The 19,499-nt window shown below is 42.5% G+C and overlaps 2 protein-coding genes across 2 annotated transcripts in view; one reads left to right on the plus strand and one right to left on the minus strand.

Moving 5' to 3' along the window:
- midn (midnolin) overlaps positions 1–10,282 on the minus strand; it is a 28,826-nt gene extending 18,544 nt beyond the window's left edge. Inside the window, exons 1-4 of the mRNA XM_084066480.1 lie at positions 10,046–10,282; positions 7,361–7,604; positions 5,292–5,379; positions 5,092–5,154 (exon numbers count right to left, since the gene is read on the minus strand). Coding sequence (XP_083922606.1) covers positions 5,092–5,154; positions 5,292–5,379; positions 7,361–7,604; positions 10,046–10,115 — 465 coding nt within the window. The 5' untranslated portion in view covers positions 10,116–10,282. The remainder of the gene's footprint in view (positions 1–5,091; positions 5,155–5,291; positions 5,380–7,360; positions 7,605–10,045) is intronic.
- The window catches only part of hcn2b (hyperpolarization activated cyclic nucleotide-gated potassium channel 2b), a 354,462-nt gene that overhangs the window by 74,660 nt on the left and 260,303 nt on the right, over positions 1–19,499 (plus strand). The gene's annotated exons all lie outside the window — the stretch shown is intronic.

Here is a 19,499-nt window from a genome sequence, read left to right on the forward strand (position 1 = left end):
ACACAAGACTCCCTGGCTGCAGAATCGGGGAATGCACAAAGGCACAGATGCATCAGAAAATGCATGACAGCACACGTGCACATATGTATACTCACAAAAGAGCGCAAGCGGACACACACACACACACACACACACACACACACACACACACACACACACACACACACACACACACAATATAGGACAATGAAGCGCTCTGCAAAATCCATCTCTCTCAATTGCTTGAACAACACACCTTGATTCTCTCCACCCATCCCAGCATCCCCCACCCACTGTGTCTATAAGCATCACAAAAGGGATTACACAGGTGCAAAAATACTCCCTGATCAGCTTATTAATGCAATTTTCAAGGATAGGATTTACATGAGTAGGAACTCAATAGGCCTTTGGATCCGCATTGTCTTGCATTCCATACACAATTTGATTTACACATTCAGTGGAGCATTAATGTCTGTAGCTCTCATTTAGGTAACAGAAAGGCGTGTATTACAATTCTAAAGAGCCGAGGCTGTCTCTCTATAGCTACATGCATATAAAAGGCTTCATTTCAACAGCATAGGGGACAATAAAAGAAGGCTATGGGCTATAAAAGGGGGAGGATGCTTTCATATTGACCAAAAGGCAGACTCAGTCATTTTTCAATTTCTTCCACTCCCAAATCCTCAATACAATTACTCTCCAATGATTTCCAGTAGTGTCCATCTAGGTGATTAACTAGCATCTTGATAAGCTAGGTAAAGGGTGCAGGACTGAAAAAAGAAACATATTGACCAACTGCATTGAGCTGTTTTACACACTCTCATCTACAGGCCCTCTCCCAGGTAAAAAGACAGACGTATACGCATATTGTACACACAAGTACACACACACACACACACACACACACACACTCAATAAATGCACATTATTTTCCACAACCTTCACGAATGTAAATCACTGCAGCTCAATTTTTGCCATTAACTGTGCAGTCATTCGTCAGACGGATGCAAGTTAAATCTCCATGGCAGTACTATCAGTAAACAACCTTCTGCCTGCTCTCCTCTCATCTCCCATTCTTCCATCAGACTCTATCTCTGCCCCTCTATCTCTTCATCTTTGAGTCACGGGTACACTCATTCTTCCCAGCTTTTCCAACCTACAGCAGACTCACACGACAATAAAGAGCCATGTGTGATATGGCTCAGAACAACCCATACCTGACACAAAGCTCACCGTTACACATATATATATACGCCATTATCGTATACTTGTCTTCCTTTTTTTTTGTCTCTCTCACCATAAGGGAAGCAGTGTGGGTATAGGCATGGGCGTGACCCAAGGTGACTAGTCACAGATAGTTAGATACTTCCCGTTTGCATCCGTCTGCTTCCAGACACAGTGACAAAGCCATGCGTTAGTCAGAGCTGTGTCTTGTTCAGATATGTCACTCCTGCAGGAGGAGGAAAGGAAGGGGGCGGGGGCAGCTACCCGACAACAGACTCCACCAGCCCTGGTGGAGTCGCAACGATGTTGGAGGGGGGACAAGAGAGTGAACAGAAAGGTAGAACGGATACGTATCAACGTATTCCATAGGGAAACGAGGAGCGGCAACATGCTGCCTCCTCCAAGGCAATCTGTGTTCCTCTTCAAGGCAAAATATGTCAATCTGCAGCAAGCCAAGCTTCCCTCCAGCTGGGCCACGCATTGATTTTGAAACCAGTATGCATCACTGTAGTAGCAGCAGTCAACTGAGAGTACCACCAAGGACTATAGGTACAGAGGGAGAATGGAGGTCATGGTGGGGGAGTCAAACCTAAAGCCTGACCCTCAATCATTGTTTTGCGTTAGAAGGTTTGTCAGCTGGGCAGGTTTGGTGTTCATGCTTTAAGACAGGAACAAAGACGGGTCTGTGTTGGGGGGGAGGGCAATGGGGGATGGTAAAGGGTGATGCCTGCCTCTGTGCCTGCTTGCGTGGCTTTCATTTTAACATCATTGTGCATCAATGAGCAAATAGTCCCTGTGTGCAGAAAGAGGCACATGATCCTTTTTTCTGTCATATACAGATCAATAAATAAAGAGTTGACGTCACTGCCCACATACAGTGTATGATCACAAATAGTGAACAGTACGTACTACTTTAATTCCCCTTTAGTGCTCGCCTTGTAAACATACATTATTTTTTACTGTGAGGATCAGGCATTTTCTTATTTCGCCAAGCAGTATGAGAAATCCTCTTAAATATACCCTGTCAATTCTGTGGTGTGTGTGTATGCACGTGTGTGTTATGAGCATATATATAAGCTGCAGACACAGCCTCTATTTGGCAGACAGAATGAGACGGCAGAGTAGAAAATACCACTCTTTTGATGGACAGTCGGGAGGTAGTGGCTTAATACAGCTTAGATGTCATGAGAAATGAATTGAGATGCCATGCCAGGGGGGGAATTAAGGCAGCCTGTGTCGTCTTTGCTATGGAAGCCAATCACCGTGGTCAAACTGAAGCATCTACATAGGCCAGTTTGCCAGACACGCCAACCACAGCACATTCAAATTATAGGGCCCTGGAAGAGCTGTTAAGCGGAAACGAGAGAGGGAGAAGGAAGGGAGGCGAGGGGGGGAAAAAATCCCATTCCGATAATTGCTAGGGCTCCCTTTCCATAAAACACTTTCTATCTATCCTGCACCACAGAAGTCTCAAATAGCACTGGAAGCTGTCTGCGCTGGTTGGCTAGCTATAGCCGTTAGTGTGCTTTGCTACCCAAAATCCCAACAGAAGAGAGGAAACAAGGCGATCTGTATGACTTCAAAGAACACACACATCTCTTCCTGGCACTACATCTGATCTCTAAATCAGACCTCGCATAACTAGAGGACGAATGGATGGATGGATGGATGGATGGATGGGTGGGTAGCAGGCGATCAGGGCTTAAACCCACTCACTGCTCTAATGCTACCACAGCTAGAAAATTCTACCCCACGTCTCATTCCAGCTATTTTAGAGTGCATGGGCATATCAGTTATCCTATCAGACACTTTTAAGAGCTAAGTGCATTGATTGATTTTTGATAGCCCCAGAGTTGTTGAAGGAGGAAATGAGGGAAGCTTTTGTGTTCCTATTTTCTAATCTTACTCGGATCTGTAATCTCTCTGCAATCTATATCATTCCATTCCGCCTCATGAATTATAAAGAGGAATCAATTTCCTCAGATAGAAACAGACAAAAGCCGTTTTTCTGGCTTTATTTTAACCATTTGACCTGACATCAGTCTTAGTCTGCCCTTATTATCCCCGCCAGGCTGTGGAAATAATGCAACAGTAGTAGTGCATAATAACGTAGACTATTTCTGAGAAACAAAAAGCACACCTGAGCTTCTGAAATGCTCTTTCACACCATTGTGGATGACAGTGTGAAAGAAAGAGGGAGATGGGGAGAGAGAGAGAGCAAGAGAGAGAGAGAGAGAGATGCCTCTCTGTACGGTAGCTGAATTACTTGGAAGGCCTCTATGTGTGAGAACGACAGTCACTCCTGGTTACACAGAAAAGGTGTGCCACAATGATGGGTAAGGGTGTGCTTCCAGCCCACCACCACAACTACCCTGACGTGCACAGACACACGTACACACATCTAGACATTTACACACACCTACACACACACACTGAAGTCATCTTCTGTCAGTGCTACGAGAAGCAAGCCGAGTCCACACACACACACACACACACACACACACACACACACACACACACACACACACACACACACACACACACACACACACACACACACACACACACACACACACACACACACGCCACTATTCCATATCAACAACCCACATCCTCTTAGCTAAACGTTGCAACAGAAAGCATCCTTCTCCTTACAAATTCATTGGGATGTGTGCATGACTGTTGCTGCATCATGGCTTATAGCTCGCAATATCAGCATTCAATTTCACCACCTTTTGCTTTTTTCGACATCAGTCAGCAGCAGCACGCCAACTGCCTCACCGTTGCAGTTACGTACTTCTCAAGGTTACCCAACACTACAAAGGAAGTCAACTTGAGTCAGTCAGCCAGGCAGTCAGCTGGAAGCGAGCATTACATACGTCACTGCTGTTGTCTGTGGGCATTCAACCATAGCGCCTCATTCGCTCCCAGGTCAGTGAGGACAGCTCACTCTGTCTAGTTTACTTTCACTATTGATCACATTGGTGACTCATCATGTCACACTGACTCAAATGCATACTGAATTTCAGCAGTCGCACCGAGCCGCTAAACGCCACATCTATGGCACAGGGCCTGTTCTAGCTACGCCTGTATGCTATGATTCCAGGAACCATATGCTAATATTGACTGAGACTGTTACCATCTGATGAGACCTCTGCTACTGCATCTGTGTGCAGTCACTGTGCACTTCCTGGAAATGTGTGTGTGTGTGTGTGTGTGTGTGTGTGTGTGTGTGTGTGTGTGTGTGTGTGTGTGTGTGTGTGTGTGTGTGTGTGTGTGTGTGTGTGTGTGTGTGTGTGTGTGTGTGTGTGTGTGTGTGTGTGTGTGTGTGTGTGTGTGTGTGTGTGTGTGTGTGTGTGTGTGGGTGGGTGGGTGGGTGTGTGTGTGTGTGTGTGTGTGTGTGTGTGTGTGTGTGTGTGCTATGCACTGGGAGAGGAGTGAGTTTGGTGTTGGTCATCTAAGTGTGTAACTTTCTTGGGTGGCATTTGCCTGAGCTTGCCCTCACACACAAACAGCACTTGCGTGCACACACATAAGGCACACATGCACACAGATGTTACTAGGATACTGCTGGAGGGTGTTGCAGCCTATTACATCCTGACAGCTCACTCCGGCTGTCCAGCTTGGCTTGGCTTGGCTTGTTTAAGAGGCTGAGATTAGTCAGGCAAAGAGGCTTGTGCTTATGCAGCCTGTCCCCCTCTCTCTCTCTCTCTATCTCTCACATCTAGGTGCGTCTCTATACAAACACTATTTGTCCAGTGCTCCAACCTCCCATGTAAACATACACAAACAACTGCAAAGCTCTCTGTTTAAATTGCCACCATAGCAACGTACCAACAGTAGTTACATTCATGTCATATAAATGCTACAGAAGACAGTGGGCCTTACCTGAGTTTCTGTGAGACTCTCCAAGGCTTGCATCACTGACTGCTCGGGCCTCGATGCTTGAGACTGCATTGCATAGAGGGGAAGGGGTTAAAAAATTAAGAACATATCCGTTTTTAGAGACTGACTAAAGAGTTCCAAGGAACACTGGCATAAGTATGCAAATATATTTGATTTGTTAATGAAATTCTGGTGAGCCTTACCATTAATCCTGCTTCAACTGTTGGTACAAGTGTTAACTTGCTCCCATCTGAGATCCCTAGATCCTGGAGTTTTCCCGAACTTAGTCGCCTGCAGGGTTTGAGTGAACAACATAATTAGACCGTGCTGACATTATCTGCTCTTTTCAAACACACAAACACCCTGCAGCCCACGGGGTGGGTGGGGGTTGGGGGGGTAGATAGACTTCAAAACTAGTTTGAAAAAGAGCCAGGGGTGAAACGCTCCTTGAAAGCGAAGTATTGATTCGGCTGTCAAATTTCAATTTCGAGTATAGAGGAGCTTGACAACTGTTTGCAGTGGATATATTCGGCACCACTGCCACATGCCTAAGTGGATGCGAGTTATTGTCTACATTTTTTTGTTACAACTCTGTTGCGCAGTACACCAGTATGACAATAATATTTGCATTAACCATTTCAGCATATTCCATTCTGGTGTCCATCTTCTTGATAGATTCTAAACATGAGCGTGTTACATCTGACCAAGAAGGAACATTCTGTCTTTAAGAATCACACTCACATCACTAGTCACTCTACAGTAGAGTGTGTGGGACAGGCAGTGTAACAGAGATGACCTAAATGTCACCTCATGCAACTGAACAAAGGCACTCAGCATTTGGATTTACGGTGGGTCGACTATTTGAAGAGGAAGGGGATTAAAAAAAAGGGGTTTTCAGGTTTTAAAGGATGATGTGATTTGCTTAGGCGATTACATGGGGGGTGGGTGGGGTGTGTGTGGGGACAGAGAGAGGCCGGACTGGAAAACAATGCAGACTGTTTGCATGTGACTGATAACCCCCCCCAAGCCGTCTTTAACATACCACCACCACCCGCTCCATTTTGTTAGCACCATTTTTAGAACCTGCCATACAACTGATAACTGGTTAATAGTTCCAGTCTACATGTAAAAAGGAAAAGGCGTTGTTCCACTACGCCCATTGTTCATGCGCTACAGTAATTTGAATGGTAGATGTTAAAGAGACTACTGAATACTGGGAGTGTAGGCTACCCCAACAAATGAGCAGCTTCGGTTGTCTTTATAAACTACCCACTATTATACATTTAAAAAGTTAAAGCGCTTTAACGCATATATCAATTCTATGTTCAATTATTCAAAACCACTCTCAAATATCTTATTCATTAAATGCATGATCCCAGAACTCCATCTGGTAGGAACAACACAACGCCCAGGATGCAGCTGGGTAAATGGAATAAGAGCTACAGTGCGCATCTATCTATCATCCTCATAGCCTTGGATCAAGACTACCATAGATGTTTTTTTTATCGATTTTTTTATCTAAAGTAAAAGTCACACTCGATAAAATACATATATGATAGTCTTGATCCAAGGCTACATCGCTCATCTTTACTCCAGCACGTTTGTGCATCCAAAGTAGCCTACCCTACGGTATATACAGTATATATTCGCACAGTAGCCTATTAGCAATTCAATCGTTGTTCAGTAAACAAACGACCGAATGATGAATCGATGCAAATATGCGGACCGTTCGGTCAACACTGCTCCAGTGACCGGTGTGTGTCCATGCGTAATTCCAACACCGTGCGTCATGCAGCATGTTCCCTTTAAATACAAGCAGCCGGTCGATCATGAACACCTCGAGAAGTCAACCAGACATACATTTTAATCATAATTTAAAAACTTATTTTTCTGTAAAGTTGCTTGTAAATATTGGTAGTTATTTTCATGAAAATGTTTTGTGCCGGGGAGCATTTGTGTTGTTAGAATGTTAAAAAAAAATCCACATCTACAAGCTCACAACGCTTCGCATTGTGTGCTTGTAGATCGGCTATTTAAATAGCCGATGCATAGGTTTAAAGTACTCATGTGGCTTGTTTTGTTTTCCTGGACCCGGTTGCTTATTTCTCTCACAAAATATGGCAACGCTATCCTGGAACCCCTCGAGAAGTCAACCAGAGAAACATTTTAAGAATACATAAAAAAAACACACACAAAAACAAATATCTCCGAAAGCACATCAACATGCACCGCGTAGCCCTATATTCTATTGATCATAGAAACGGTACATTACGTTTCTTTATGCAGCAGGGCGAGCCTCTCTTTGGGTACTTTGAGCCTCTGCGAGAGCCTCCTCTTCAGTCCCTCCACGGTCTCCTCCAGGGGTAAGGAGAGCTCGAAGCGCGTGCCGGTGGTGGACTGGATGTACACGTTCATGGAGGGCTCACTGGGGGGGACAGCCTCGCAGGACGTCGGAGCCCCGCGACCACCGGTGGTGCAGCTCCGGGGGGCGGTGGGATGCTGGTCCATCCGATAACCTAGTGATCAGAGAGGAGCAGGGGGAGACAAGGCGAGCAGAACCGAAGGAGAGGTGGGTGAGATGGAGAGAGAGAGAGGATCCGATCACTTGGTTACTGTGTGTCCGTTGTGCTGGAGAGAGAGAGAGATCTGATCCGATCTGTGGAAGCTTCCTCCTGTCTCTGATCGCCGCTGGGAGTCAAAGCGCAACCCGATCCGTTCTATCATGAGAATATATTCCCAGGAAAAAGTCAAATACACGAGGATCTGTTGTTGTTTTTTTTTGTTGGTTGTTTTTTCTCTCTTTGTTTTTTTTGTGCAGCAACCCGATCGTGTTGGACTCCTGAATGCTACATAGATAGGTGGACAAATGCCAGGCAGAGAAACGCGTTATTTGTAGTTAAGACAAAATGCCACCGACGATCAAATTACGCACGGAACACACGGACCGTTAACTTGGTCAAAAAAAGAAAAGAAAAAGAAGACACGCCGATCGAGGCCGAACAACAAAAAGCTAGAGGTCCCTCTTGTTGGTCAATCTTTAGATAATGTTAACTGCAAAAGCCTCGTACGGGGCTAGTAGAGCCTAGTGTCCGCTGCTCTCTCATGCCCACGGCTGCATCTCCAATCAAACATCGACAATGTACATTGTCAAAGTATCGCACTTCCACCATCGACCCAAACACGCCCACAAACCGAGATGGGTTAACCAATCACGCGAGAGCTCTTTTAAGACACTACCGTTTTAAACCAATAGGAAGGAGAGATCCACACCCACGTGGAGGGCAGGCGAGTTTGGGCCATTCATAATATATTGTAGCATAGATAGGGCAAAAACATTGACCAGCAGGACACGGGGATAATAATAATAGAATACTATATATATATATAACCCAATTATGATAATAGTAAATAGCACAATAAAGAACATCTTATATTTTAGGGGCCAGTAGCTTATATTCATTCACCATCATAGCCTTGCAGCGCTACTGTGTCTTGCAAAGCATAGGCCTAGTAGTAGATGTTAAATGTTGGTTATCAGCCATATGTTGACGTCATTCTATTTCTCATGACCTCAATTAAAAGTCATTCCTCTATTCTGTTTATTGGATTTTAATGTGTGTGTGTGTGTGTGTGTGTGTGTGTGTGTGTGTGTGTGTGTGTGTGTGTGTGTGTGTGTGTGTGTGTGTGTGTGTGTGTGTGTGTGTGTGTGTGTGTGTGTGTGTGTGTGTGTGTGCGTGTGATAGTAATGTCGTTCAATTTCAGATTGATTATTAATTCTAAAATAGAATAAAGACTAACTCCTCATGTTGCTCACCTAAAACATTTTGAACTGCAACAATCAGTCAGTCTTAACTTCAGTTCAGATGGATACCAGTGACATCCTAGGGCTGAGGCTGTCTGCGCTCTGGTGGCACTAGTATAAAAAAGATACTCTATCGCCTCCAAGTGGTCAAAGCAGGAACGTTAACGGAGCTAAGTAGATTTGAACACCTGTCTTGACATTGCAGAAATGCTGTTGGGATTATTCAGTGGCACTGGTGGGAAAAGTAGGCTACTCACATTTCTTACTTGAGTAATGTACTTAAAGTACCAAAAGTAGAAAGTAGGCTACTCATTATGCAAAAAAATCACAAGTTTTTAAATGTATAAAATGTAGATCGGTTATTTTCAAATGGCCGAAATCTATATAGGACTGAAAATTATGTTTTGTAATAATAATAAAAATCTACAAAGTAACTAGTAACTAAAGATGTCAAATAATTGTAGTAGAGTAAAAAGTTCATTTGTCTTTGAGATGTAGTGCAGTATAAGTAAAATTATTGAAAATTGGAAATACTCCAGTGAAGTAAAAATACCTCAAAATTACAAGTACAGTACTTGAGTACATGTACTTAGTTACTTAGTTTACACCACTGCATTTGACAGCATCCAGAGCTGAAACCTGCTCTAACATCCGCTATGATTATTAAGATTCAGTGTCTGAATCTTAATATTCTCTCGCCAGAGGAATATTAATTCACTTCACTTGAAGTTACCATGCAAGAATACTGTAAATTGTCATTACACAGTCGTGCATGCCATGCACGACTGTGTAATGACAATTTACAGTAAAATACAGGAGCCTATTTATTGTAGCCTATTTGTACCAGGACATCCTAAGGTAGGCTACTGTAAGAATGTCAATTAAATCACAAGCTGTCTGAGAAATGACTGACAGGTGCACGTATATGAGTCGACAATCGTAATCCAATATAATCACAATCAAATAATGTAACATTATGCTTACATCGTATTGACTGATCATCCAAACTATTTGTATTCACTTCCATAACAGTGTGTCAAACTTTTACAATACATATTCCTAGGCGTACATCGGTCACAGACATTCTACAGAAATTATCATTTATTAAACAAATAACATGCCATTGTCTAAAATTAAGTCAATAAAGTGGCTTACCAATTATTGTGGCGAAAACTTTAAAGCTTCGCGTAAAAGTCTTTGGCGTTCCAATATGTTTCCCCAGCATGTGAAGTAGCCTATTCCTCAAAAGATGAGAAAGACTTAAATCCAAATATTGCAGTAGTATCCACAAGATCAAGTTCAACAATTCTCTGTCAGGTCTGTGGTGCGTCTCCTTCCTTCGCAACCGCTGTGCACTCTGTCTGTCGTAAGGTGTCTATGACGTCCACAGCACACCCGTCTACGTCTACTGTGTACAAGATCAGTTTGGGAGGTGAGAAACCTCTGAGTCTTAGCCAAACCCTCTCGGATATGGGTGGAGAGTTCTGGAGTGCACCAGTGTTGCCAGATTTTGCGAGAGAGCTGCCACCTTTAAACGCATTTTAAATCTGAGGCTTTTTTCGCTACTATTTAAATAGTTTGAGGAACAACATGCTGCTATTTGTCTCAAAGTGACTGCAAAAGATTGCAGCTATTTGTTTCAAAAAGCTTCATACAATTCGATGAATTGAGTACAAAGGACCATTTGCTTTCTTGGGTTTAAAATTTTCTTAACAGACCTTGTTTTGAACTGTAGGCTACTTCCCTGTGCTTGTCTTAGCAAACTGTTAATAAAGTATTCAATTAACCTATCAATACCAAAAGAAGCGATCGACCACGTGAGCACTTTAAACCTATCCATAGGCTTTTTTTTTAAAAAAATAGCCGATCTACAAGCTCACAACGTGTCCCGATGCAACCATTATGAGCTTGTAGATCTGCTATTTTCGACAACAAAAAAATGAAATATTTTTGAAACATTTTACAATAGACAGGGGAGGGAGGCAGTTTTCAGATGGGGACACGAGGACAAATACATATTAATTTGGGGATCCTTGACATGAAAATGTTTGAAAACCACTGTTTTAAACAACAATAGGGAGCAAGCCCAAATAAGCAACTACACTTAGTGCAATATTTACAAGCAACTGTACAGAAAAATAAGCCCAAAGTAGCTCACAATCAGCGGACATGGCAACACTAGAGCGCACTTCTTGTTATGTCAGCATGTGATTTAAGGTAGCCCAGACTCGAGGTCGTTTGCAACGCCGTACTGGTAGCAGCCAAGTCAACGTGCTTGCCTTAGTTTCCACTTTCCACCATAAAGTATTATTAGTGCCTCAAATGGTAGATATTCAGCCATGCAGATGGGAGTGTTATTTAAACCGAATATCACGCATACTAAATGTGACTGCGTGCACGCGGTTTCATGATAGCCCTGCAACATGCCATATTATATGACAGTCATGACGAAACTTCAACCTGGTATTTGCACTTTCTCCCTTTTTGGCCCATACATCTACATAAACGTTCAAATTTCAAATATAAAGTGCTTACCCCATGGCCACGGATGTTACAATTATGTATGCTCTCAGAAGTACTCGTATCTTCCGTATTGTTCAATAAAAAGCATTATAATCCGATCGGTGGCCATTTTCTCATAGATTTATAATGTATTAAGGTGCAATACACCTTCCAACCGATAAGGTCGCGTAGTTGAATGCGTATTGCGACCGAAATGGCCACCGATCGGCTTAAAATGCTTTTTTTTTAAGAATACGGAAGACACGGGTACTTCTGAGGGGACGTACATAATTGTAACATCTGTGGCCATGGAGTAAGCACTTTATATTTGAAATATGAACATTTATATAGATGTACGAGCCAAAAAGAGAGAAAGTGCAAACAAAAGTTTCGCCATGACGGTCGTGACAGAAGATCGTCGTGTGATCCATGGCTAATGATTATCGTCCTTAAGAAAAATTCGATGGAAGGAGGGATTTACGGATATGAGTGGCTTTGCCAGTCAGTAATGAGAGAGAAAAAAAAGTTACCAGTAAGTAACCTAGATTAGGTTGGCCTTGGATACGAAGGCACATGAATAAACAACAATTAACTGGCATGGATTCAGCTGAGGTCGTTTCCAATGGCAGCAATTAAAAATATGATGACGTTTGTCAAAAAAGTACTCCAACGCAGTGGTGTAAACTAAAGTATCTAAGTACATTTACTCAAGTACTGTACTCTACTCCACTGCATTTCAGAGGCAATATTGTACTTTTACTGCACTACAATTATTTGAAAACTTTAGTTAGTTACTTTGTAGATTTTGATTATTATTACAAAACATTCATTAACCACTTCAACCCTATATACATCCCGGCCAATTGAAAAATAGTCGATCTGCAAGCTCACAACTGGTCGCGATGTGAGGCATTGTGAGCTTGTAGATCTGCTATTTTCAAAAGATGTGTATACATTATATATTTGAAAAATTGTGAAATGGGACTTTGTGCATAATGAGTATTTTCTACTTTTGGTATAAGTACATTTTGATACCAATACTTTTGTAATTTACTCAAGTACATTTTGAGTAACGAACTTTTACTTACAGGGTATTTCTACATAGCAGTATTGATACTTTTACTTAATTTGAATACTTTTTCCACCACTGCTCCAAAGCCTATTTCAATAGTAGACTAATAACAAAGTGGGTGTGCTCGTGGTCAACTTTGATCGGCTACTCAATATAATTTATTTGTCAAATAACTATTCTGCCCTTTTTTAATTAAGCAGCATAAACATAATGCTACAGAATAGGATGTAAGCTATTACACAGTATTAATGCCTGAGTGTGGACAATAAATATTGTACCACTACACAATGCTTGTGACAAGGCCATTAAGTGCAATGAAAACTGATTCTATTGAAAAATGTCTGCAAATCTCAGGCCAAGACAGACAATCCAAATAAAGACATAATACTGTACTGTTGGCTACATAGTGCACTTTCCTGGGGACACTGGCCCTGTAGCATATTATCACTGTCTGGGAACATAGTCACGTGTGTGTGTGTGTGTGTGTGTGTGTGTGTGTGTGTGTGTGTGTGTGTGTGTGTGTGTGTGTGTGTGTGTGTGTGTGTGTGTGTGTGTGTGTGTGTGTGTGTGTGTGTTCATTCAGCCTGTGTCCCATTGCTTGTAGATTGTATCTTCAATAGGATCAGTGTATTAAGTAGTGATATCTCTCTCACTCACACACACACACACACACACACACACACACACACACACACACACACACACACACACACACACACACACACACACACACACACACACACACACACACACACACACACACACACACACACACACACACACACACACACACGCACACACACAGTGTGGCGCGCGCACACCTGTGAGAGAGCAAAGAGTGTTGTGGGGAGGGGGAAATGGTGGTGTCTGGTGTTATCTCCAAATTACTTCTTGAGCAGACAAAGGTGCCTGTCTTTGCCTAGCAACACTCTGTGCGTCCTCTCTCTCTCTCTCTCTCTCTCTCTCTCTCTCTCTCTCTCTCTCTCTCTCTCTCTCTCTCTCTCCATCTCACCCTGAGAGATGCTAACTCAGTGAAAATGAGTTGAAGTTGGTCAAATTCCCTTTTCTGTCTGACATACAATCCATGAGTTTGCTTTCCAAACAACTTTGTTTTGGCAAGGAACAGGATTTGCATATAAAGAGATTTGCATATACAGAACTATAAAGCAATATTGTTTCAGTGATGTAAAAATATTTACTGGAAGTGCTTCAGACTCATGGGTTCCTTAAAATCTGTGCCGTTTCAAGCAACGCTTGTCGATAAAGTATGAATTGAGGTGCCAGTTCAGTTACCGACTTTTAACGGCTGCTATTTTATTGAAAACACTGTGACCTTAATGTTCCCATAGTATATGTTCCTGATAGTATACCTGTACCTGGCAGTCACACAGCAGAAAGATAGATAGATAGATAGATAGATATATAGATAGATAGATAGATAGATAGATAGATAGATAGATAGATAGATAGATAGATAGATAGATAGATAGATAGATAGATAGATAACAAATTATACTAATAATGAAAAGAGGAAGCAGGTAGTTACACACAGGGATTAGGAAAAGCGGACCAGAAACCAGGAGATTTTATAGCCTACTACAGAAATATTTCTTGGCCTCCTGCACTTGGACTGCCTGGGAATTAGCATGGTGAAAGAGCTATTGACAGGTGTAGTGTAGTCAAAGTCCACTAACAGTGTATTAACAGTGTATTAACAGGTATAAATATAGTCCAAGTGTATATAGACTATCTACTTCCAACAGCTTGGAAACAAAAGAACAGCCAATCCACAGTGGATAGTGAGAAATATACGATATGCCTGATAACGTTCTCTTACAGGACATAGCCTAGTGGAAAGTCACTCAGAACACCTGATATTGTTGGCTCAAATTAGACCATAATTATAGGGTTGTTGACTCCGCCAGGCCGAAGGCGTTTTCTTAACAAAACACAGTTTCTGCTACTACTCCTACCGATTTTGTCCAAACCTCACTCAAATTGGTACACAATATTTCTGTAGTCATTGATCAAGATGTATCTGTCAGATTTTTTGGATTCTATTCCGATTGACCACGATTATCTTTCAAAGTTTGCTGGAGGGGCCTGTTTTGCACGGACACTCAGTAGGTCAAGGAGGAATCTCCACCCAATTATTTTCTTCAAATCGGCCAGTTATAGTGCCACCATGAGAGTTTTGCTAAACACATTTTTTGTTACTACTACAGATTTTGTCCAAAACTCACACAAATCGGTACACATTATCTCTGGGGTCATGTGATCAGGATGTATTAGTCAGATTGTTCAGATCCCATTACAGTTTGCGAGCCCTGGGTAGGTAACCCGACCTGGCGGAGACCTGTGCTCCAAGGAGCGCACTTTTCTAGTTGTTGTTTTTTAGTGGACAAAATGCATGTCTCACTCTCACCATATCTAACAAGCCTATTGTTTTGTAGGTTGATGGCTTACTATTCATTATTAAAGTAGCCTAATGTGTCAATACTTAGAAAATTAGTGAACGACACTGGTTATCAAGGTTAGTTATTTAAATGAATAATTTTATAATAGTAATGATAATTATTATATGGGAAAAGAGACTAAATGTATACTTTCATATCTTTATTTTTAATTATTTATAAAAACCTACACCAACCTCACCTAGAAAAAGTCCATGTGAAAACACACCAGGCAAATAAAATAATTCTGATTCACAATGCTATCGACAATCTTCTCTGTTAATATGAAAAAATCCAATGTGATTAGGTAGATTAAATGTGGTAATTTACAAATTCATCATCGTCATCCTCATCATATGGCCACATGGACCTCAAATCTATTTCATTACATATTATGCCTGTTCGGTGTCTCAGGATGCACCTGGATATCCCAGTGATGGAGGAGGCTAGGACAGCCCCCATGCAGCAGCAGTGATAATGCATCACACATACTTCTGGGAAGTGTATTGACAAGGGAGGAAGGGCCAGTTAGGCGGGCCACAAACATTTCACATTGGATATCAGAGATCTGGTGGGACAGAGTGTGTGTAGTATGACTCTGTGTGTGTCTCTCTCTCTCTCTCTCTCTCTCTCTCTCTCTCTCTCTCTCTCTCTCTCTCTCTCTCTCTCTCTCTCTCTCTCTCTCTCTCTTTGTCATTCTATGGCAAATACATGTGCGTGTGTGTGTGCGTGTGTATGTGAGAGAGAGAGAGAGAGAGAGAGAGAGAGAGCGAGAGAGAGAGAGAGAGAGAGAGAGAGAGATTGAGTGTGTGGGACGTGTGTGGGCGTGTGTGTGTGGGTGTATGTGTGTGTGTGGGTGAGCAGCATTCCTATCCATCAAAGTCACCAGTGGGACGCCCTCTGCCTCGGGAGAAAAATGAGCCATGCCCAATGCACTCAGCCAGCTGCTGTTGCACTCTGCCACCATTTCATCCTGATTCACTATGAGTGGTCATGAGTGGGACGGCCACACCTTGCCTTGCCCCACATACTGCACTGGGTATGACCATCATTAGCATGCATTGTACACTGTCAAATCATCAGTGTTAAAGTTGCAATCCGTAACTTTTCATTTTAATTTCTACGGCTGTTCCAAGAGAGGCAGGCCCCGCTTGACCAGAGCATATGAGCTTCAAAGCAGTACTACTTGTCAAAGGTGTCCTATCCAAAAGTAGATTCTAAATATGAAGTAGGGAGACCATCTCCAACCACAGAATTGAATACATAGGACCACAATGGAAACAAGTCCCCAGGACGTTTTTTGTGTTATCCTTTTAGCCATTGGCGGAATCTGCCAATGCTTTGTCAATGCAAATGCGTGGATTCTTGGAAAAAATGCGCAAGACCATGAATCCATGCATTTGCATTGACAAAGCATTGGCAGATTCCGCCCCAGAGGTAAAATAAAAGTGCGGTGGGAGCGCGCCCTTAAGAGAGATATAGCCCGCACACCATTTTCCAGGTAAGGGATTTACTTTACTTGCGACAATGTTTCGTTCTCACAGGATCTTCATCAAGTCAGTATAAAAATGCACACCTGTTCCATCATTTTAAACCCTTGACCCCCAAATTGTGGCACACAGTGGGGGAGGTACACCATTTGGGGGACAAGGGTTAAAAATGATGGAACAGGTGTGCATTTCTATACTCACCGGATGAAGATCCTGTGAGATCGAAATGTTGTCGAAAAAAATAAAGTAAATCCTTTACCTGGAAAATGGTGTGCGGGCTCTGTCTTCAAATATTACCACAGGAATGTGTTGACACAGGAAGAAGCATTGCCCTGATGATGGTACACATCAATACAATACACATATCTCTGCTGTCGGGCAGAAACCAGCTAACTCCAAAATGCATTCAATTTCATCAGGAAATGAAAAAAACTAAACAAAAAGTGGAGTTAGGAGGTTTTGTTCATCATTGATAACAATGTTCATCATTGTTTTACCAACACACAGACAAAAGGGTGTTCAATAGCACTGATTTATGGAAAAAAATGCAAACGCGTCAAAATGGAGTTAACTGCTTCCTGCCCGACAGCAATGATGTAAATACTGTATAAAAAGGATACATATTGTACTTACAAGGACTAGACACGTTATGTGCTGAATGCTATATGTGTAGACACACAAGCACAGACCTGAAGTAGAATACACAACGAATTGAACATAATGTACAGATACAGTAAACGTACAGTCAGTGTAAGAAAAACAATCCATAGTTCAGGGCTGAGTCAACTCATCACTTGTTTGACTTAAAGCGGAATAGCACTTCTGCTTGTAAATCTTACATTGTGCTTGTCACCTGACACCTGCCCTGTTTGTTTAAGAGGTGACGATAAATTAATTGAAGGTGAGCTCATGAAAGCACGTCTTGTGTGATAAAGGTAAAATGTAGTTGAAGCTCCCTTGAATGAAGCCCCTCTGTTGCAAGCAGACTGTATGCTGTCAGCCTTGTAAATTTATAGTTTAATCTATTTGGGATATTTTGTTTTCTTTATCTAACGTGTGGTTGTCACCTGCCCTGTTTATTCAAGCATTGAGAAATTAATTGTAGGTGAGTGAGTTCATGAACGCCTGTCATTGTCTTGTGTAATCAAGGTAAAATGTAGTTGAAGCCAGGGTTCGATTTTCTGGGGGGGGGGTTGGCTATTTTTGCTATTTGTCATACAACGAAGTATAAAGGGCCTAAAGGAGTAGGTCACCCAAAACAAATCTTATTTTTTTCAGTTACACACCCCATGAAGCCTTGAATTCATGGAGATTTTTGCATTTTTGTCACATTCCTAAGCCAATAATTTGATGACCGGCGGAGACTCGATTGAGTCTCCAACTGACTGATGACCCGGTCATTGAATTATTGGCTCAGGAATGCGACAAAAACTAAAAACTCTCCATGAATTCAAGGCTTCATGGGGTACAAGTCGAACCCTAGTTGAAGGTCATTGAATGAAGCCTTGGATGTGGAGTGTGTCATGCATGGAGATGCAAAGTAGTTAGCCTAAGGAGTGGTAATGATTTCAGCAATGGAAGGAATGGTCTGGGAGGGTCCAGGATGAATTGTTCAAATGCAGCTCCAAGCGTATAAGTTCAAGAAGGAAGATCTATTCTCTCACGCTTTCATCTTTGCACTTTAGTTTCTTGCTTGAATTCTCCTCAAATCCTTTATTCACAGCTTGAAGTGTGAGTACTCGGTAGTGCCAGTGCCAATCGGAATCTGCCAATCTGCAGTCAGCCAATCAGGCTTTGAAATTTAAATATTACTGCCCTGTCATTCTCTTTTGAGCAAGCGACGAACAACCCACCTCCATCCCCAGCTCCACCTCATTAAAGTCTAAATTGTGGAGTTGAGGGGGGGGGGGTCTCTCCCTACTAAAACCTCTTACTATTAATCTAATATGTTAAATGTTAACGGAGTCTAATCGCGAAATCATTTTGTCAGATGTATTTATTTGATCACTCCAGAGGGCCAGTGGCAAACTGTGAATGAAAGATAACGTCTGGGCACTAAACTTAGTGTTTTCGATCTCACACCTTAACAGCACTCTGATAAGTGGGACCGGGTTTGGAGAAGCTAGGTGTGTGTGTGTGTGTGTGTGTGTGTGTGTGTGTGTGTGTGTGTGTGTGTGTGTGTGTGTGTGTGTGTGTGTGTGTGTGTGTGTGTGTGTGTGTGTGTGTGTGTGTGTGTGTGTGTGTGTGTGTGTGTAGGGGGGGGTTGGAATGAAAGGCCCGTGGTCTGGGGTGGGGCTCTGTGGGGCTCTGATCCAACACCTGCAGATGGAGACCTGTTTGATGTTCTGCCTGCTCACCCTCCTGGCTCACAGCACATAGATGATTGATGACACATCTCTGGCGCTATGGCTTTACACGTCGAAGCAGACAAAGCACGCCAGAGAGAGTGTTACAGCCCCAGCCCGAGAGAGAGAGGGAACAAAGCTAAAAAATGTGTAGTGAGGAAAAAAAGAACCACTAGTGTGAATGACTTATTCACAGATTACAGTAACAGCAGAATATCACAGGCACATTTCAACCATACCCCCATTTCTAGTAAAATGAGTCATGATATCTCCATGACTTGAATTACTGAAATGTGTATACTGCATATTATCCAAAAATGTTTGGACTGCATACACACACACACCACACACACACACACACACACACACACACACACACACACACACACACACACACACACACACACACACACACACACACACACACACACACACACACACACACACACACACACACACACACACACACACACACACACACACCGCGATGCAGCCCTCACACCTATGTCGCACCACCGATCTGACCAATATGTCTGAGTCATAGTGTCGGGGGCTTTGTCAGAGTACCCGTTGTACCCGTCTGTCTGTGTGCCTTTTGTGCCCATATATGGAGATCTCTGTCTCTTTTTGTCTACCTGTGTCCCTTCCCTTTTATGGGCATGTATGGAGATACCTGATACATTAATACCCTCATTACCCTGTATATTGACATGACCATATATGGGCATATTAGTTGGATCGGCGGGT

Source organism: Gymnoscopelus microlampas (genome assembly GCF_963454915.1).
Source record: "Gymnoscopelus microlampas genome assembly, chromosome: 9".
In the NCBI taxonomy this organism is placed as follows: Eukaryota; Metazoa; Chordata; class Actinopteri; order Myctophiformes; family Myctophidae; genus Gymnoscopelus; species Gymnoscopelus microlampas.